Source organism: Cardiocondyla obscurior, linkage group LG07, assembly GCF_019399895.1.
Source record: "Cardiocondyla obscurior isolate alpha-2009 linkage group LG07, Cobs3.1, whole genome shotgun sequence".
NCBI classification, from domain to species: domain Eukaryota; kingdom Metazoa; phylum Arthropoda; class Insecta; order Hymenoptera; family Formicidae; genus Cardiocondyla; species Cardiocondyla obscurior.
Window position 1 is genome coordinate 9,064,828 of NC_091870.1, and position 17,459 is coordinate 9,082,286.

Here is a 17,459-nt window from a genome sequence, read left to right on the forward strand (position 1 = left end):
TTCTACGATATCTCAATGTCGTGCTTTAAACACGGAAATCTATTGACGTCTCGATCTTTTGACATGGTTAACGAGTCGCTAAAAGAGGGTAATCCTCGGTTGTCGCGTTGCGTTCGCTCGGTGCGCGATGGAAGGGATAAGTAACAACGTGACGAGGGACTAAGAGGAGAACGAAGCGAGATACACGGAGGAGAGACGAGGGAGAGACGGAAGAGGCAGGAGGCAGAGAGTCCAACTCAGAACCGCGGCTTTCACGCGTACAGATTCAGAGGCTCGACGGTGTAAAACTAGCGCTTCGGCTGCCGTCGGATAGAAGAAAAGGCCAGAGTTATACGCTGCGAAAGAGGACAGACAGCGTATAGCTCTGGCCTTTTCTTCCATCCGACGGCAGCCGAAGCGCTGGCTTCACACGGACGAGCCTCTGGATTCATACACGTGGAAGTCGCGATTCCAAGTTGGGCTCTCTGGCAGGAGGCCTGGTGCTGGCTCTTGGAAATTTCATAGTAGAGAAGACGAAGGCGGTGCTGAGGGAGGCGAGGAAGGAATGCCACTTCCGGTCACAAGACACCACTGGACCAGCCGGCCACTTTGCTCTCTTCTTATTTTCGGCTCGTCGCGCGTCCGGACTTCTTAACAGCATCCTTCTCTCTTACTCTCTGTATCCATTTCTTTCTTTTCTTCTCGACTAACGCACGGCAAATCTGTCACCAGCGCAAGAAATGAACAACGAAAGAACGCATTCGCTCTTAGTATCGCGATATAATTTTGAATATATAGATGTATTTTCAATTTTATTCGACCATCTGCTGTACATATTGAATGTAAATTATTGTAAATTTTCTTCAGAACATCGTATCATTATTATTTTTTTATTGGAAAAGCTATCTAATTTAGATAAATTTCATTAAAATTCTTACGTATTTATAATGTATAAAAATATTTGTATATATAGATATATATTATATTTCGTTTCATTTAACTGTGACGAACTTTACTCAAGTATGTTACAAGCCTCGATCGGTTTGAGTCTTTTATGAGAAAAGTAGCTCAAATGTAATATTTAATTTTTATTTCGATTATTAATCTTGCATTTATTTTACTTTCGCATTAGCCAAGTTAACATAAAAAAAATTAAAGCTTTTAAATAAATAAATAAAAGGGAGACGTTTATTCCTACACGACTAACTAATCAGCACTAAAGCCGAATCGACCAATTGTTTTATCAAATACTATGGTATGTCTAATTGTAAGCGTATTGCAAAGTGTCGCGCGTCTTATACTTGAAGATTATTATATGTATGTACACCTGAAATTAATTCTATCCTTGTGGTTTCAATTCAAGACTTATCACAATCCTGCCGTCACCACTGTGGATAGCTATGCTGCTTTGTCTCGATTTATCCCTCGGCTCGACGGCAACAGAATGTTATGGCAGAACTGCATTGAGCTGCATCGGGTCCGCCAGGCTAACGGGCTTACATCCGCTCGCTTCTCTCGCCGCGCCGTACGTACGCTACGGCCTATTCAATTGCCCGCTAATGACGATCTAAGTAATGATCGTTGCTAAGCAAATAGAGCACAGAAGCCGGGACTCTTGACTTTTTGGCGACGCTGACGACCACGAGACGTATAGTTGAAAAAAGTAAATATCTGTTTTTTCTTTTTCTTTTTTCCCTTTTAATTATTATGAATATATTCGGAAGTAAAAGTTAATTGAATAATAATTTAGCACCAATATAGCGTGTGTCTAAAATCTTTGAGTCGAAAATTATTATGCCTTATCTATCCATTTACTGAAATATATTTTATCTTGAAACCTACTTACTTCAAGTAAGAATAAAGAGCTTAATGTAAAGGAATCAAATTGGCGGGGTAGTTAAGCACGTCTTTACAGATTTCCCTGCCGACGTGCCGAATACATAAATGCACAAATATATACATATCTATGCATGATATATATATATATGTGAGTCTATATATATGTATATATATATATATGTATATATTTACAAGACATATACAGATTGTATAGACTTAATTAATAAAAACTTCTTTTCTTTCGCTTGGCGAGACACACCCGCGTGCACGCATACAAATGCCCGCGTACGCATACACATTCACACGTACATACACATGCACTCACGTTCCATTCACGCCTTCGTCTCCTTTCGCGCCTTCACTAGTCGATCGATGTGCAATCACATTGTCCTCGGTGAACCAAGTCTACGTCCAGTTTCGCAGTTTTAATTCACGGTGAAATAAAATTCTCGCCAACCTCGCGTTTAAGAAATTTCAAATAATTATTCGAAAACCAAATGTTTTGCAACTTGATTGAAAAATTATTCGTTCGTCTTTTTTTTAACGAATAAAAAACGCTCTTTAAAATATTTCAGAGAACCGTAATTGCATAGATTCGCGAGTCGCGAAAGGACAAAGGCTTAATTTGTCTTGCATTGCCACGCATTACTCAATTCAATATTATCCTTCGTCGTGCTATCGCATTCATCTTATATTAAAAACCTCGTTACGCTTTTTCGCACCGTCTAGACGTTATCACTGAGGCTATAACGCTCTTTTCGTATTATCATATCATCCTTGCCTTATTTCGGTACTCGCCCTTCGCAAGAAGGGTTGAGAGAGAAAGAGAGAAAAGATAGATAAAAAAAAAGGCAAGAAAAACGATTGCGAGTTTGTTTGCGACGTTACCGATCTCAAGTTCCTATTTATAGCTAACAAAATCACCGGGGGGATGAGGCTGAGAGCGGAGAAGGGAGAGCTTCCTCTTTTTTGCGATTTTCTTCTCACGTCTGTACGCTAATAATGCCACATGGACCGTTTTTAAATGACAAACGCTAAAAAATTGAGAAAAGGATGCTCATAGAACTTTATAATACTGGAGAAAATATTAACGAAATGAAAAAACGCAAAAATCTACATATGTTTGGGCGATTTTCCATTTCGTACGTTCCATTCCTCTCCCTTCTTTTTTTTGCTCACCTAATTAACAACGTACTTAAATTTTTACTTATTACGCGAAAAACTAAAGTTTAAAATTTAATTTTCTTTACTTCTTTTCTCTCGTTCCATCTCTCCCATCCGATTCTCTCTTTTACCCCGGGCCGAAAACTTGAATCACGCTAGCAAGCTTTAACTCAAAGACCACGTTGGTCCATGCGTATAATGTCATACATTAATGCACAATTTCCTTACGCTTTTCTTTTCTCTTTCCAACTCTTCCCATTTTACAATTCGCTCTTGTAAACCGTATTTAGCGTTACAGCCGCAAATAAATTAATCGTAGAAAAGTTTGTTCTTTATACAAACGCAATATATATAATATATAATTCGGCTTTCTTCTTTATTCTGTGGATGTATGTGTAAATCCCTCTCCCTCTCCCTGCCCTAAATCTCCGATATATTACCGTTCATTCGTTTTCACTCGGCGCGTGGTACAATGCGTATAATTCATTATGTATAAAGTTATCTATGCGTAAGTGGTATGTCTGGACGATACGCTACTCGCGTACTTAATTCCTCTTTATTCGTGCACACATAACACGCACAAGCGTATATACACTCACACACACACACGCAGAAGTATGCACATCCTAGTTTTTTTTTTTACATAACTTTTTTTTCTCTCATTCGCTCATATTCTCTCTTGCACTCTCGCGCGCGTAAACGCACAGCACTCGTATGCACATACTTACGCACGTACTTTTTATGGAAGAATAATAAATAAAGATATTCGCAACGTCAAACATACAAGTTCGTCAAAATCCGATATCATTTTCCTCGACTTTTAAATGCAGCTCTTGTACTTGATGCAATTCACTTTTACTCTCTCTGGCTCTTCCATTACACGTAAACAAGCATACGCAAGCACGCCTGTACCCTCAAATAAGCGATGCACTCCCACATCCAGACCCACCCATTCAAGCTTCCACACACGCATACACACACATACAAACGCGCGCACACACACACACACACACACGTAACATGTACGTTCGATATGTCTATTAAGATGGGATCCTATATTCCTGAATATCCCGATCTTCTTTCTGTTATTAAGACGTGGAAATTATGTGGCGTTTCCACATGGATAGTTGTCGCTCAAAGCTCCGGCGTGACTGGATCTAACAGCCTCTTCTCCGGGTCCCTCGAGTCTCCGATATCACTTGTGATGGGATGATGTCTACTACCGATCGCGTTCATATTGCACCGGCAGCCCTGCGCTGCGTGACGCGCGTAGCACGTCTCGCAAAGAGTTACGCAACCTCGAAGAGGCCAATAGCACAATAAGCAGGGCATTAGCAACGCTAGGGCGCCTAAACAGGCCCACCTGGATGCCGTGCGATTACCGGTGCAGGAACAGGGCTCATCGGCACAGCTCGTCGCGGCGACGTCGGTGTCCATGGTGCTGGGAACGGCACCGCCGCTGCCGCCGTCCACGCAATGGTAGAAGAGGCCCTTGACGCAACATAAACAGGACGCGTAATCTAGAACGGTTTCTGCCGAGCAGAGGCACGTATTGTCACAGAGCCATTTGCTGGGTAGCGGAGGCGGCTCCCGGCACGACTCGCATCGGCATCTACCGCAAAAATCGCATATGATCGACAGTGCAGCCGGATCGTAGGTCCTCGTGCCAAGCGTATTGGCCGGTTCCTTCGTAAAAGAGACCGGTTGTTTCGTGACGGCGTTCGCTGTCGCGGCGTTAGCCGACGTGGCGACGGAAGAAATGACCCCGGGACCGCTCCCAAAGCCGCGTATACTTAGATTTTTCGCGCGACCTCGCGCTCGATGTGTCGGCACCACCGTGCTATCTTCGTGGCCTCTATGGTGATGATGATGGTGATGGTGATGATGATGATGCCTCCTCTCGGTTTTCGGGCAGTCCCCGGCTGTCTTGGTGTCGGCATCAAGGCGTCGTTCCTGATTGCAACGCGAATTCTTGAACGGTGCCTCGACGTATTCGTTGATGGTCCTCTCGCCGTCCGGTCGCGGGGCGGCGAGGCTCACCTCGCCGATCGGACTTCTCGGCGACGTCGTGATCGTCGTGATCGTAGTGTCTACGGACGACGGCGACAACAGACTTCTGGAATTGACGTCGCTCGGCGAGGTCTCTACGTTTTGCGAACGACGTAGAGACGACCTACTTCGAAAGGAACTCGACAGCGGCGTGAGAGGCATAGTGAGTGGCGCGACGCGGGTTGTCGGTGACCCGGGTACCGATCGCGACGTCAAGGGTGGCGGCGGTGGTGGCGGCGGGGGTGGGACAGACGGCACAGACGTCGTCACGTGTACAAGCGGTAACCGCGGGGGCGGAAACGGCCGGCTGTGATCGTGCACGCGCGTTTCAGACAAGACGAAACGCGAATCCGAGTCCACGGCGCCGTTGATACGGTCGTCGTCGCTCGCGGCAATGTTCGTTCGCGAGGAGAGAGGCCGCGGAAGCGGCGATATCGCATCGTTGCGCGACATCGGCCGACCATTCAGTTCAAAACGTCCCGCTGCTCCTGAACTTTGCAGCGTTGACCTCTCGAAGTGACGCCGCTGCTGCTGCTGTTGATCCTGACAATATTGCCGTTGCCAATGCTCCACCTTCTTCGTCGCCTCCAACTCCTCCCTTTCCTTCTCGATCCGACAATCTTCGAGATGGATCCCAGCCGTGTTAGCTGGTCCTCGATCCGCTGCGAAGAACGATTCTCCTCGTACGTTTGTTGCCGTTGCTGTTTCTGTTGCTCCTGCTGCTGCTGCTGACAACGACGTTGCGGCACGACCCGTCCAAACTGGTACCGTCCGCTTACTAGCCCATCGTTCGACAGGCGTCGTCGGTGTATTTGAAACCGATGAATGCTGACTTGACGTTGGGATAAGGGTCGCCTCGGTAATTCGCACTGCCCAGCCCGCGCGAGGTGGTGATACTCTCGACGAGGACGTTCCATTAGCGAGGATGGGGCTCGGTAATGCTCCGCGTCCGCTTCCTCTCGCCCTCGCGACACGCGCTTCATCCCCACCTGAAAACATCCCAACCAACGTGTCACGTTACATACTCGATCAGATCAAATGCTACACAACTATATCAATTATCTTACTATTCTATATCGCTACCTTATTCCATTAAATATTATTTTACAAGTACGTGAAATAAGTTTGCGACGAATGCTTTTTTTAACACAGAGTATTTCTCTTTAAGATCTTTGCGTATAATCTTATATAATCGAGGAGCTTTCGGAGATACGCGGGAATGGTAATGGCACAATTGAAAATTGAGATTTCGATGAGATTCCGGGCGTAAATTTTCGAAAATCGGAAATGGCTTGAACGGCAGCGACGAGAACGGGCAAAGTATCGAGTCTCGGCACCTACGCGGTCATCGCGAAGAGAGGTTCCGTCGTTTCTACGTGGGCGAGGACGGGACGAGTGGGCCGCCAAGTTCTCGATTCGGTGATCGCCAACCCACTCGCGGCGCCCACGGTGTCGAACAACCAGGAGAGTCTCTCTCGTTCGAGCTCGACCGATCGCGTCTTCGACCAACGCCAAGTGCTCTTGGAATCTTTCATTTTTATACCCTCGGTTAATGGAAAGCGGAAAGCGAATTGTCTAAAGTTTAAACGGACGGCGTTATGCTCGTCGCGATGCAATTTTTTTCTACAAGATGAAAAAATATTCCCCGGTCTGTTAAATAAATATATTTGCTGCACAAAGTGCGAATTAAAAAGAAAAATTAAAAAAAAAAAAAAGAAAAAAAAATTACGTAGATTGAAATTAATGAGAACTGAGTTGAGGAAATTGTGAAACGTTATTTTCCACGAGCAAACTCTTGAACGTTCTTCCCGAATACACTTGTCTGCGAGAGCCATTTTAAAGTTAGGCGTAAGCCTACACGAAATCGTGCCGTTACATCTTTGCGCGGACAAGCCGTTTGCTCATTCACCTGTGAGCCCGGCATTCTATAACACGGCCGAGAAATGGCGCAAAATTAGATTCCGCGGGCAGCTTGTAATAAACGAACGAGTTGCCGCGCGCATTTAGCTTTCGAGGCGCGGCCGATTATTAGACGCGTTCCGAGAATCGTGCGTATCGAGATCATTAATCGTGGACGGCCCGCGAGTTTCCTCCGGCTTCATTTTATCAGTCGCTCCACTTTGTCGTTTCCTCTGGTATAGCGCGCCTCGATTCGCAACGACCCAGCGCGGTTATAACGATTTTACTGGAAAATTTTCGAGAGACGCGTTATCTCTTTAGCCAGGGTGAGCGCGCGCGTATTTCATCGCAGTTGCCACGACGAGGTGCGAGTCTCAAATATTTGGAAACGATCTACGAGTCGGTTGCGGCTAGCGATGGCCGAGGACGTGCATCTACTCGCCAGATGCCGGGGCTACAAACGTCGAAACGAGAGATCGTAGAATAAACTTTATCGATACGATACGTATGACTTACGACGATGACTCGCGGGACAGGACGAGGCACTCGAACGTTAAACGCCGCCAGCGGCGGTTTTCGCTCGCCGTCGCGACAGATCGGAGCAGCGTAGAGCGATCACGTCGAGAAACAGGCGGGCCATTCAGAAAGGGTGCGCTCAGAGTGGAATGCACGGGCCGGCTATCGTCGACCGACTGCCATAGGTCAAAGCTTTTAACCGCTCCGCTCCGCGCCAACCGACCACCACGCCGTGCAGATAAGACGCCGCCGCGTTTCGCGACCGAATGCGAGAGAGCGCGGCCGCCGGTGCACGCTTCTCCTCTTCTCTCCTCTCTATCCAAGCTCGATTACAGCTTCGCCGATGGCCATTGTGGCCAGAATTTTTCAGAATTATAGCGTTCCACGCGTCACCACACGAGCAGCGTACACGGTCGATTTCATTGACAATTAGATACACCTAATCGAAAGGATATGAATTTAGAGGAAAAAGAAAACGCTATCGGATGTAGGAGAAATCGCAAGAAACACGCGATTCCCCATCGCGGAACTATGTACGTTTATTGGGGGAAAAGTTTATGGAAACTTAGTTTGCGAAAATTTTTCTTGTAGACGTATCGTCAGGTGTCTTGGCGGATTTTCCCGGGGACAATTAGAAGACGATAATCGAGTCGTGAATCGCGAGAAAAAAACCAGTTGGAGATAATTTTCAATAAATCAATCTATGAGCGCGATGATTACGCGATGCAACATCCGCGTACCGTAACGCTTATAAATTTCCTAATGAATATTGTTTGCAAGTCAGCTACATTCGTGAAGCAGGCCTTTCTTTTTTTTTTTTTCTACTAATTTTAAATCAAGCCGACGAAGCGAAAGGCCACGATATTACATGAATGCGCCCGCAGTTAGCACCATCGCGCGGTATAAACTGTTTTTAATGCTAGTCGGAAACGTCGACGATAAGAACGGATAAGTTCTTCCTTTGATATCGGTTTCCTCTGCGGTCTAGATACGTCCCAGCCACCTAACCGAATCATTGCGCTAACAAGTTTAGATTAAACGTATCGATAAAACGAAAGAATTTTGGAATATTTCCGAGGCGTCTTTTGGCCGAGGCATAATTCGCGCGTGGCAAATATTAACGCAAGCAATAATTTTTCTTCTTTCTTTCCCTATTTTATTTTTTTATTTTTTTGTGTCGTAAGCTGGCGGAAAGTTGGAAAGATAAGATAAATTAGCTGGCGATAGGGAGCGAAATAGAGCCCTGGAAGTATCATTTGTAGTACGGGATTGTCTTAATGAAATATGTCAGCCTTGTAACTACTCGGGGCTTTGCTTTCTCCTTCCCTCCGCCATGGTCCGTTATCTGTCGCATCGAGACTAGCCAGCGCTAGAACATCGCATAAAGCTCCTTTGATGCGAGAGCTCATGAATCCCGGGCGTTTTAATACAGCGGCCTTTAATTTTCTTCGGAAACGAGCGCGATAAGCCGGATACGGTTCTTCCTCCCGTTATCTATTTCCCAGCGTTTCAGATTCGTGCGTAGCGCGATCCGCTAACGAGTTTCAATTACGCGATAACACGCACGGCACCATCTTTCCCTTTTCTCCGCACGTACGTCCGCGCGCGCGTCCCATCTTAGAATCGCTGCACGTAGAAATTCGTGCCATTGTCTCAAAGTGTTGAAATTCATCGTGGACCTTGGTCGATTGCGGCCGATACGGATTCTCGTTGTTCTGATACGCGGAACGGCGTGTTATAATCAGGGTCGAGAGCATCGCGCTCGCCGATTACGTCCTCGCGCGTCCATCTCGTTGCTACGAAGACACGAGACAAGCGCGAGTGGCCAAGGATTTATACAAATTTCCGCCAGTCGAAAGCCCGAAACCGCTGCTTTATTGTAAATTTATCGGTCTCGAGCTGGTCGCGAAACCTCCCCGTCACGTATCGGTCGTTCCGTGACGCAAAGCCCACGATTTACAAGCCAGTTAATTAATAATATTTCGAATTCTCATTTTTTAAATTAATATCACTCAACGTAATTATTAATACGAAATTTTTGTAGAAATAAATCGCGCTCAATTGGCTAGTTGGCTAACTGACGTTGAGCTGATTTCACAGTTCACAATCAGTTAATCGCTACGTGGAACTTTACGGTCGCAACTTGGATATTAGCGGATGTACATCCGGTCTACAAGTAGCGATAACGAATTGATTGTGAGAAAAAAAAATTGAAGGAAAGGAAGGTTGTATTTTCTTGTTCGAAAATGATGAAAAATATATATCTTTAAAAACCCAAGGCACATCGACTAACGCGCGCGACGACAATCGTTTGTCAAACGTAATTATTAATAAGTAGATTAGATAAATTGTAATTAATATCACGGCGTCTATGCAGAAATGAAATTTTCAATCACGCGCGTCAATAAGAAACGCGTAATTTTTTTTTTTTTTTTTTAATTGTGAATACTGTGTCGGCAAAATTCCGAGAGAGAAAAGAAAGACTTGAAAATTACGTAATCGACCCAAGATAAATTAAAGGCGTAACTCGCGCAAATATTTTGTATGATCTTCACCGCGATCTTTTTGTAACTTTAATTAAATTAATTGATAAAAAATTAAAAAGATATTTCGTAGTCGAGTATTTCTTTTTTCCTCGATAAAGGAGAAATAAATCTGTAATTGTAACCTCGAAACATATAAATGTTTGAACCATTTAATATCGGTGTTAAAAGAGGACTTACTGAAAATTCATAGGACTAGCGGGCGGCCAGAAAAGAGCGTGGGTGCCGTCGTGGCTGACGTGGTTCGCCGGGACGAGCTCTCTCGAAACGTATTCTCACGCGCGGCGACACTTGGCGAAACGGCGAAAACAATCCCGCGGACATTCGCGGCGGACCTGCTCGAGTCGCCGTCGTCGTCGTGGATTTGAGCTGACGCCTCGCAATGACGCTCGAATCCGCATTCTCTCTGGATCTGGCACGGCGACAGCATCGAAGACGAGCCGTCCTCCACGAGAGGGAGAGAGGAAGATCCGAATGGAAGACTTGCGCTCGCGCGCGCGCGCGCTCACACACACCGAAGAGAGAAAAAGAAAGAGAGAGATATATAGAGAGAGAGAGAGAGAAGGAACGAGCACCCTCGACGGGAGCGCTACTCGCACTTTCGTCCTCCGTTCATTCTGCACTTGCCCCACGTATTTCGTACGCCTTTTCACCGCTATATTTTTTTCCCGGACCGCGGCCGGCTCTTCAATTCGTGCGATTCATGTAGGTTAACGTCGGAACACGTCTCCATCAAAGCTGTCGATTACATCACGATGCTAATCTCGCTCGCGCCTTGTGTATCCTATCGTCCAAGCACTCTTTCTCTTACTCTCTCTCTCTCTCTCTTTGAGCTTGTCCGGCGAAAACGTGAGGGCTTTTCTTCGTCGAAGAATAATCGTGGTAACAGCTGGATACCGGACTATCGGAGGGAAACCAAGCGGAAGAGAGACAGAGGCACAAACCACCAAACACGCACGATGACCGCCGAGCAACGACTGACAATGGGAATGGATACGCTGCGAGCGAATCGAGCTGGAAAGGCGGCGGCCGACGCAAAGAGAGACACGTCACAGAGGATGGAGGGAAGAGAGAGAGAGAGATAGAGAGAGCGGAGGGACGTAGCGCGCGAGGCAGCGGGACGAAACGTAGATGGAGGAGGGAGGGAAACAGGAAGAGAGACGGTGGGAAGGAAGCCATGAATGGCGACAAGCGGACGCGGGGATGGAGGCGAAAAAGTGAAAAGAGACGCGAGTGGGGTGGACGCAGGCGGAAAGGAGCACATACGGTCGCCAAGAGTGAGCAGAGGAGGGAAGAAAGGACTCGTTTGGGCGGCGTCACGTATAGTTCGGTGTCGCCATCTGACGATAACGTGGCGCAACGTCAGCGCCGCTCCCGGGGCCGGGCCGACGCACACGAAGCTTTTTATGAATGGACGGAAGCTATCATTGAAGCTTCGGATTGAATGAAAACATTACCTACGTCGTCACTGCCGTGCGGCTGCGGGCTGCGGGCTGCGGCATCACGCCGCCGTTACACACGCCGTCGCCGCGACTCTCCATGTCGCCTCACGCCCTCCTCGAACCGAAGCGTAATCGCCTTCTGCGACACGGAGAAAGTACGGCTTGCTACTTGCGACGCTGACGACGACCACGATCGACTATGTAGCTGATAATAGCGAACCTCGTAGCGGTGGCGCCGCTTACGTTCACATCGACGTCGTCGTCATTAAAATTTACCCTATGCCATTTTCCTACCGACTTTTTCAGCAGATCCGGGGGACGCCCTTCCCACCCTACTTACAAACGTTAAATGTAAATGTACGCGTAAAAGGAATATTAGCGATCGAACGGGAGAGAAAGAAGATCAATAATTGCGGATGCTGTGACGTATCTCAGCCCGACCGCGATTTTAAAACGTCCGTCCCAAACGTTCGTTCTCATCTCGTAAAATTCTCGTTTCCTCGCGTCACTTTAAGCGTCAGAAGTATTACACGGAAGAGTCGTTGGAGAAAATCGACATCGAGATTTTATCACGTTTCGATTTAGCGAATCGCGCAGGCATGGACGACAAGCTGCATGAGCGAGCAAGGAGACGAGCTCGCGAACATGCAGAGATCGAGACCAACAGAGGGCGCAGATAGAAATAAGCGGGGAGAGAGAGAAAAAGAAAGAGAGACAGAGAGAGAGAAGGAAGGGTGTATGAAAGAAACAGAGCAACAGCTCGTGGTCGTCTCGTTCTAGCGCACTACTAGATTCTATATTTATCCCACTCATTAATTCCATCCTCGTCGTGCACCGTTCATTCATTCCTAAGTCCATTTCTCGCTCGTTCTCTCTCTCTCTCATCCTGTTCTAACTCTAACTCGTTCTCTCTCTCTGTCTTCCTCGTGCGCGCAACACTCACGTTCATTCATCTCGTCTCTGTCTGACCAGCGCCCGTATCACAGACATTCTCTCCCCATCTCTCCCTGGTTTGATACCTCCGTCTCTTTCTCGCTGGCTTCCTCTCCGTCCCCCTTCGACCCGCTATCGTCGCCGGCAGCACGCAACCGAGCACGTCGCTCCCACTCGTTCCCCTTTCTTCACCCTACGACATCTTTTCCCTTTCCTCTCCCTCGCTCTCCTCCACCAATCTGACATATCCGCAGCACTGTGAATGCAGTGAAGTGTGCACGTGCAGCGCGAGCCCGGACCATTGATACCACATTACAACTATACCGATGCGTAAAAGTGACGAAAAATTCTTTCAACGTAACTCCGGGCCTTTCTAATTGCGGCAAATTATTCGGCAATAACAGCGCGGAGGCAACGAGCTAGGGAAACTGCTCTTCTCCCATGCATTTGCGTCGCGATACAACTGGGAATGCAATTCGTGAATGCGGAAATTAATAATTAAAACATAGCGACGTCCAAGATATTTTGTCTACCGCTACTTATCCACTGTCTTGTCGACCGACTAACCGAGATTGCATGAATAGATGCGAAGAGACCATTCCATTTATTGCCCAATTCGACGTAACAAAGGTAACTTTTGTCATTTTGATGAGTACGTCAGAGACCAGCCGGTCAGAGGTCTCCTTTCCGGTCTTTTGCGTGCGCACATGTGACGCGAGTTTGGCACTAGCTTTTAAAATGCGGTCTCCTCGTTTCTTTGGCAATACGGTTCAAGACCTGGCTAAATCGGCTGAAACTTCTTGACTCGTCGCATTCTGATAGATGGCTGTCCCAACTCGGTCGACACATCTCCAATGTTTGCCACACAATACAAAACACATGTTAACGTCGTAAGTTTCGAAGTACATCCGGAAAAATGCTGTATTTTATATATATATTATTATTATTACCGTTTTACGCTAAAGTTAGTTTCTCTCCAAACAACATTTCTAAAAAAAATTCTATTAATTGTAATTCTTCCGAGATATTTCTTTTAAATATTAAATTTTTAATTTCTGCCAAGTGTAAAGTGAAAAATGTTGGGGTACTCTTGCGATGCGAAGGGATCGACGAACCGTCGTTACATCGTTGAATTCAGAGGGAAAGAGAGAAAGACGAGCGGGAACGGGCACGGGCAGGCAGGCAAGCAAGCAAGCAAGCAAGCAAGCAAGCAAGCAAGCAAGCAAGCGCGTTAAACGAGGCAAGCGAACAACGGATAACAAACGAGTAAACGTAGCGGATAGTCGAGAAAACTTTGACGAAAGGCATTGCAAATGAAGAAATGAATCCTCCTCGACGCAGAAAAATCAAATTCTCAAAATTAACAACGATATCCTATTTCCCTTAACATGCCACCTCGCTGTATACTTAAAGATGATCTCGCAAAGAACCGCAGTCATTTAGAGCCTTCACCGATATCTCTTCCGGTACTCTCCTCACCTCCCCATCTTCAAGTTTGATACGTCGAAAGATAGACTTCGATTTGAGCTAGAACAGAAGTTCTAGATATCGAAAAAGCATATCCAACAGATAAGCTACTTAAAGTAACAAACGTCTAAAATAAAATCGAACGGTAGACTTTGTTCGTTTCTTTTTTTAATTCTTAAGGGAATCAACGAGAACTGTTAAGAACTGTTGCTCAATCAGACGGTCAAGATCCGCCGCTCGTATAAACGATGAATCGAGAGGCCGACGTTGAAATAAATAGGTTCGCGCAAGGTGTAGATGGAACGCTTGCATCTTAAGACGAATATTTCTTGGCAATAATACCTTCCTCGCGCGCAACTTTTGATATTTTAACAAAATTGAATAGATGTCTCGAGACGATAATGACACTTGAGTAACGGCGTTGAGAATGTCAACTGCAGAAATATTTGAGAGCACGACGTGACGCAATTTTGCGGAAGTAAGCATTCTTATTTATAGCGGCGAGACGCGCGATGTAGAGTGGAGAATTGGACTAGAATAAAATTAATGAAACGTCCGCTGACAAAATGCAGATAAATATTCTTGAAAGTAAAGCGGCAACTGCACATATTAATTAAATAATTAGATTCGATTGAAAGATTTAACGGAGGAGAACTAGTCGAAAATCGGGGTCGTAACGTGAGATTTGCATTTAATACGATACGTAGGAAACGCGATGCGCGCAACGTTAAAGATTAAAGCAGCGAAACTAGTTATTCGACAATCGTTTGATATTTCCCAGTCGCGGAGAGAAGAGATGTACGTCCGCGCGGACGGGGCGTCAGAGTACAGCCGAGAAACAGCGTAGGTTTATTTCGAGCATTTCCGATTTCGCATGTGCGAGAGCATGAGGGAGGCAGACTCGCGTGCCTCGCCGACTGAGCCAATTACACAATGATCGCTGCTACCGTCGGCAAACCTCCCAGTACTCACGGAATTTCAGAGTCGCGATCGCGAGAGAAGCAACGAAAAATCCTCCAAGGATTCTCCGCTGCTGGAATTGGACCAGCTTATTTTCGGCCCCGGAATCGAGAGAAAGAAAGACCCGGCACGTTCGCTCTTGCTCTCTCTTCTCTTTTTTTTTTTTATTTTTTCTTCTCCTCTCGTTCTTGAACGAATAAGCGAGCAAAATCGAGAACGCGCGACAAAGAGAGCACGTAACATTATTCTTGGGATGTAGATCCGCTACGTCAAACCGATGAGATTGTAAATTTTGTACACCGCGCATTTTTATATATTTTCTTGAATTTTCTCCTCCCGGAGATAGCTATTTTATTCTTGTTCTCACATCGCCAAGTCCGCAGTCTGGCAGGTTTAAATGGAGTTTAAATGTCAGCGTCGAACACAATGCCGCGTCTTTCCTACGAGACTTACAATTATTATATTCAATCCTCCAGGATTATATATCGCGAGCCTAATTCAACATATTCAATCTCGAATGTCAATTGATATTTTGTTCGCCGGCGCGAGGCTCTCTCAATCTTTACGAGTTTGACGTGCAAGGCTTAAAATGTAGCGCGACGCGACTTTTGGTTCGGCGTGATCGTGCACGAGAGTAGCGACGCGTTTCCAGGTAATATCCCACTGCCAAGAAACCCCCCCGGATCGACGAAGATCCTGTACGACTCGACATGAAAACGTCGCGCCGTTCGCCGCATAATCGAACCAACTCGGAGAGGCGAACGTTTCAGATAAAATCTATGCGCGCTGCAATTCCGGGGCCGAGCGTAAATCCGCGAATGAACCCGGCAAAACTTCTCAGGATATGACATCAACGATATCCTTTGACTTGCAACATGTACAATATTACAACATTGCCCCCCGCGCGCACAAAATATTGGGACACATTACGTAATCGTGATACATGAATTTCCAGACAATGTAGTTACGTGCAATTTTTTTTTTTCGACTATCAAAAGTACTTGAGAGTATATCGAAACGAGGTGCCGCCGAACGCATCTTCGTCGAGAAGTGCTTGGAGACTCGAAACACGAGTTTTGCGAGTTTAACGACGCTGCAACGACCATCTCACGTGGCTCTCGGACGTTGTTCTCGTCGCCGGAGGATTACGGGATAATGCGTTGTGCGAGCGAATTTGTACGAGGACGGTGTCACGAATGGAACAGCGAATGGGGCGAATCGAAAACATCTGTCGCGACGTTCTCGCCGCGTGGGACATGCGTTTTGCCGTCGAGTATCGCAAAAAAACCATCTACAACAGCGCGACGAGGCGCGAATTGTTGAACCGAATCGGTTCTTTCTCTCAACTTGTTTTCACAATCCATCCGCGGCTTATCGCGCAGATAACTATCCACGATGTATATGCCCCTAAATTTGTTTAAAACATCTTTCGGTTTCTTAGCTCATTATTAAAAATGTGCATTAATCTTTTGACTCGCGATAAGTCGTCTATCCCGGCCTCTCGAATCCGTCACGTACGTTAAATAGCGGAAGGACATTCGCCGAAACGAAACTCCAGGATGGTGCTGTCGACTGATCGTCGAGGAATTAAAATACGATATTAAATTACGACGTTAGTTATTGCGTGCCGTAGCATTTATAAATATGTAACTCCAAGATGGTCCACAACTACCGTGACTACTCTAAGTAATTCTTATTGTTGGTATAAAATTTTCTTCGTGTATAATAAAGGGTGAACATACGGACACGCAACACCGGATACCACCCAGACGACGCCTACGCAGCGTGCGTGCGGGCGTATGTGTGTGCGCGAGCGCGCGCGTACGATCGCTTATAACGTATAGCATCGACAAAAACCTTTCTCATCGCGGCAATGATATAATAAAATGATGCAAATCAATGAGGAAGCAAGGGGTTCAATTAAAATTGATTCGCAATTAATGCCATTACGAGGGCGATAGCTGGGACATTTCAAAATAATTCAGTGTCATTTACACGTATACGTATAGTAATAATGGAAAATAAATTTACAATGAGAAAACGATTATTAATTAATAATTAATGTACCTATGTATATTCTCGCTTCTCGCTCGCAATACCTTTGTCGTTTTATTGAAAAGAATCGTCGAATTGCTTGATTTATTGCGATAATTAATTCGCCGCTCTATCGTGAAATTTATATACTCTTCGATAATTGATAAGTACGATCGACAACGATAGAACGTGTATTATCTTTAAAATGCTATTCTGGGTGCTTCGCGGAAGGCTTTCTACGATCGGGGGAAAAAGATATTCCCCCTTTTCCCCGATTTAAGTTCGTTCTTTACGACGCACACCTCATTACGTAGCTATTATGCGCCGCAGCTGAGAAATCTGTCGTTGCAGGTAAAACCGACGACCCGGGGCGAAGAATATTTTCGGGGAAAGGGATCCCGGGGGGACGGGAGGCGTGCAAGGCACAAGGGGACAATGGACACCCCGAGCTCCGTCTTCCGGCTGCGGCGCGATACCTGCCTCGCATAGTCTGATATTGTTCTAGATACCTGCCTGCGCCCGCAGATCTCGAGTCACCGCGCGACGACGACATACCGAGCCTTTCAAACCTCGTCTTACACGCGACTCGCCGAGGTCCTCTTGTCGAAGATCGTTAATTGCGAATCTCACGTAA

At 46.2% G+C, this 17,459-nt stretch overlaps 1 protein-coding gene across 2 annotated transcripts; it reads right to left on the bottom strand.

Moving 5' to 3' along the window:
• Positions 1-1,977: 1,977 nt before the first annotated feature.
• On the bottom strand, positions 1,978-17,276 carry Sty (sprouty signaling antagonist). 2 transcript variants are annotated; one of them, XM_070659577.1, is made up of 2 exons: positions 12,375-17,276; positions 1,978-6,020 (listed from the first exon to the last, which is right to left on the bottom strand). In XM_070659577.1, exons 1-2 carry the CDS (start codon positions 12,382-12,384, stop codon positions 4,117-4,119), a joined length of 1,914 nt encoding a protein of 637 aa, XP_070515678.1. In that variant the 5' UTR covers positions 12,385-17,276; the 3' UTR covers positions 1,978-4,116. The 2 variants fall into 2 exon arrangements, 1 of the variants encoding a protein (XP_070515678.1); XR_011546006.1 differs by having other exon boundaries at positions 5,879-6,020; positions 10,170-17,276.
• Positions 17,277-17,459: the final 183 nt, after the last annotated feature.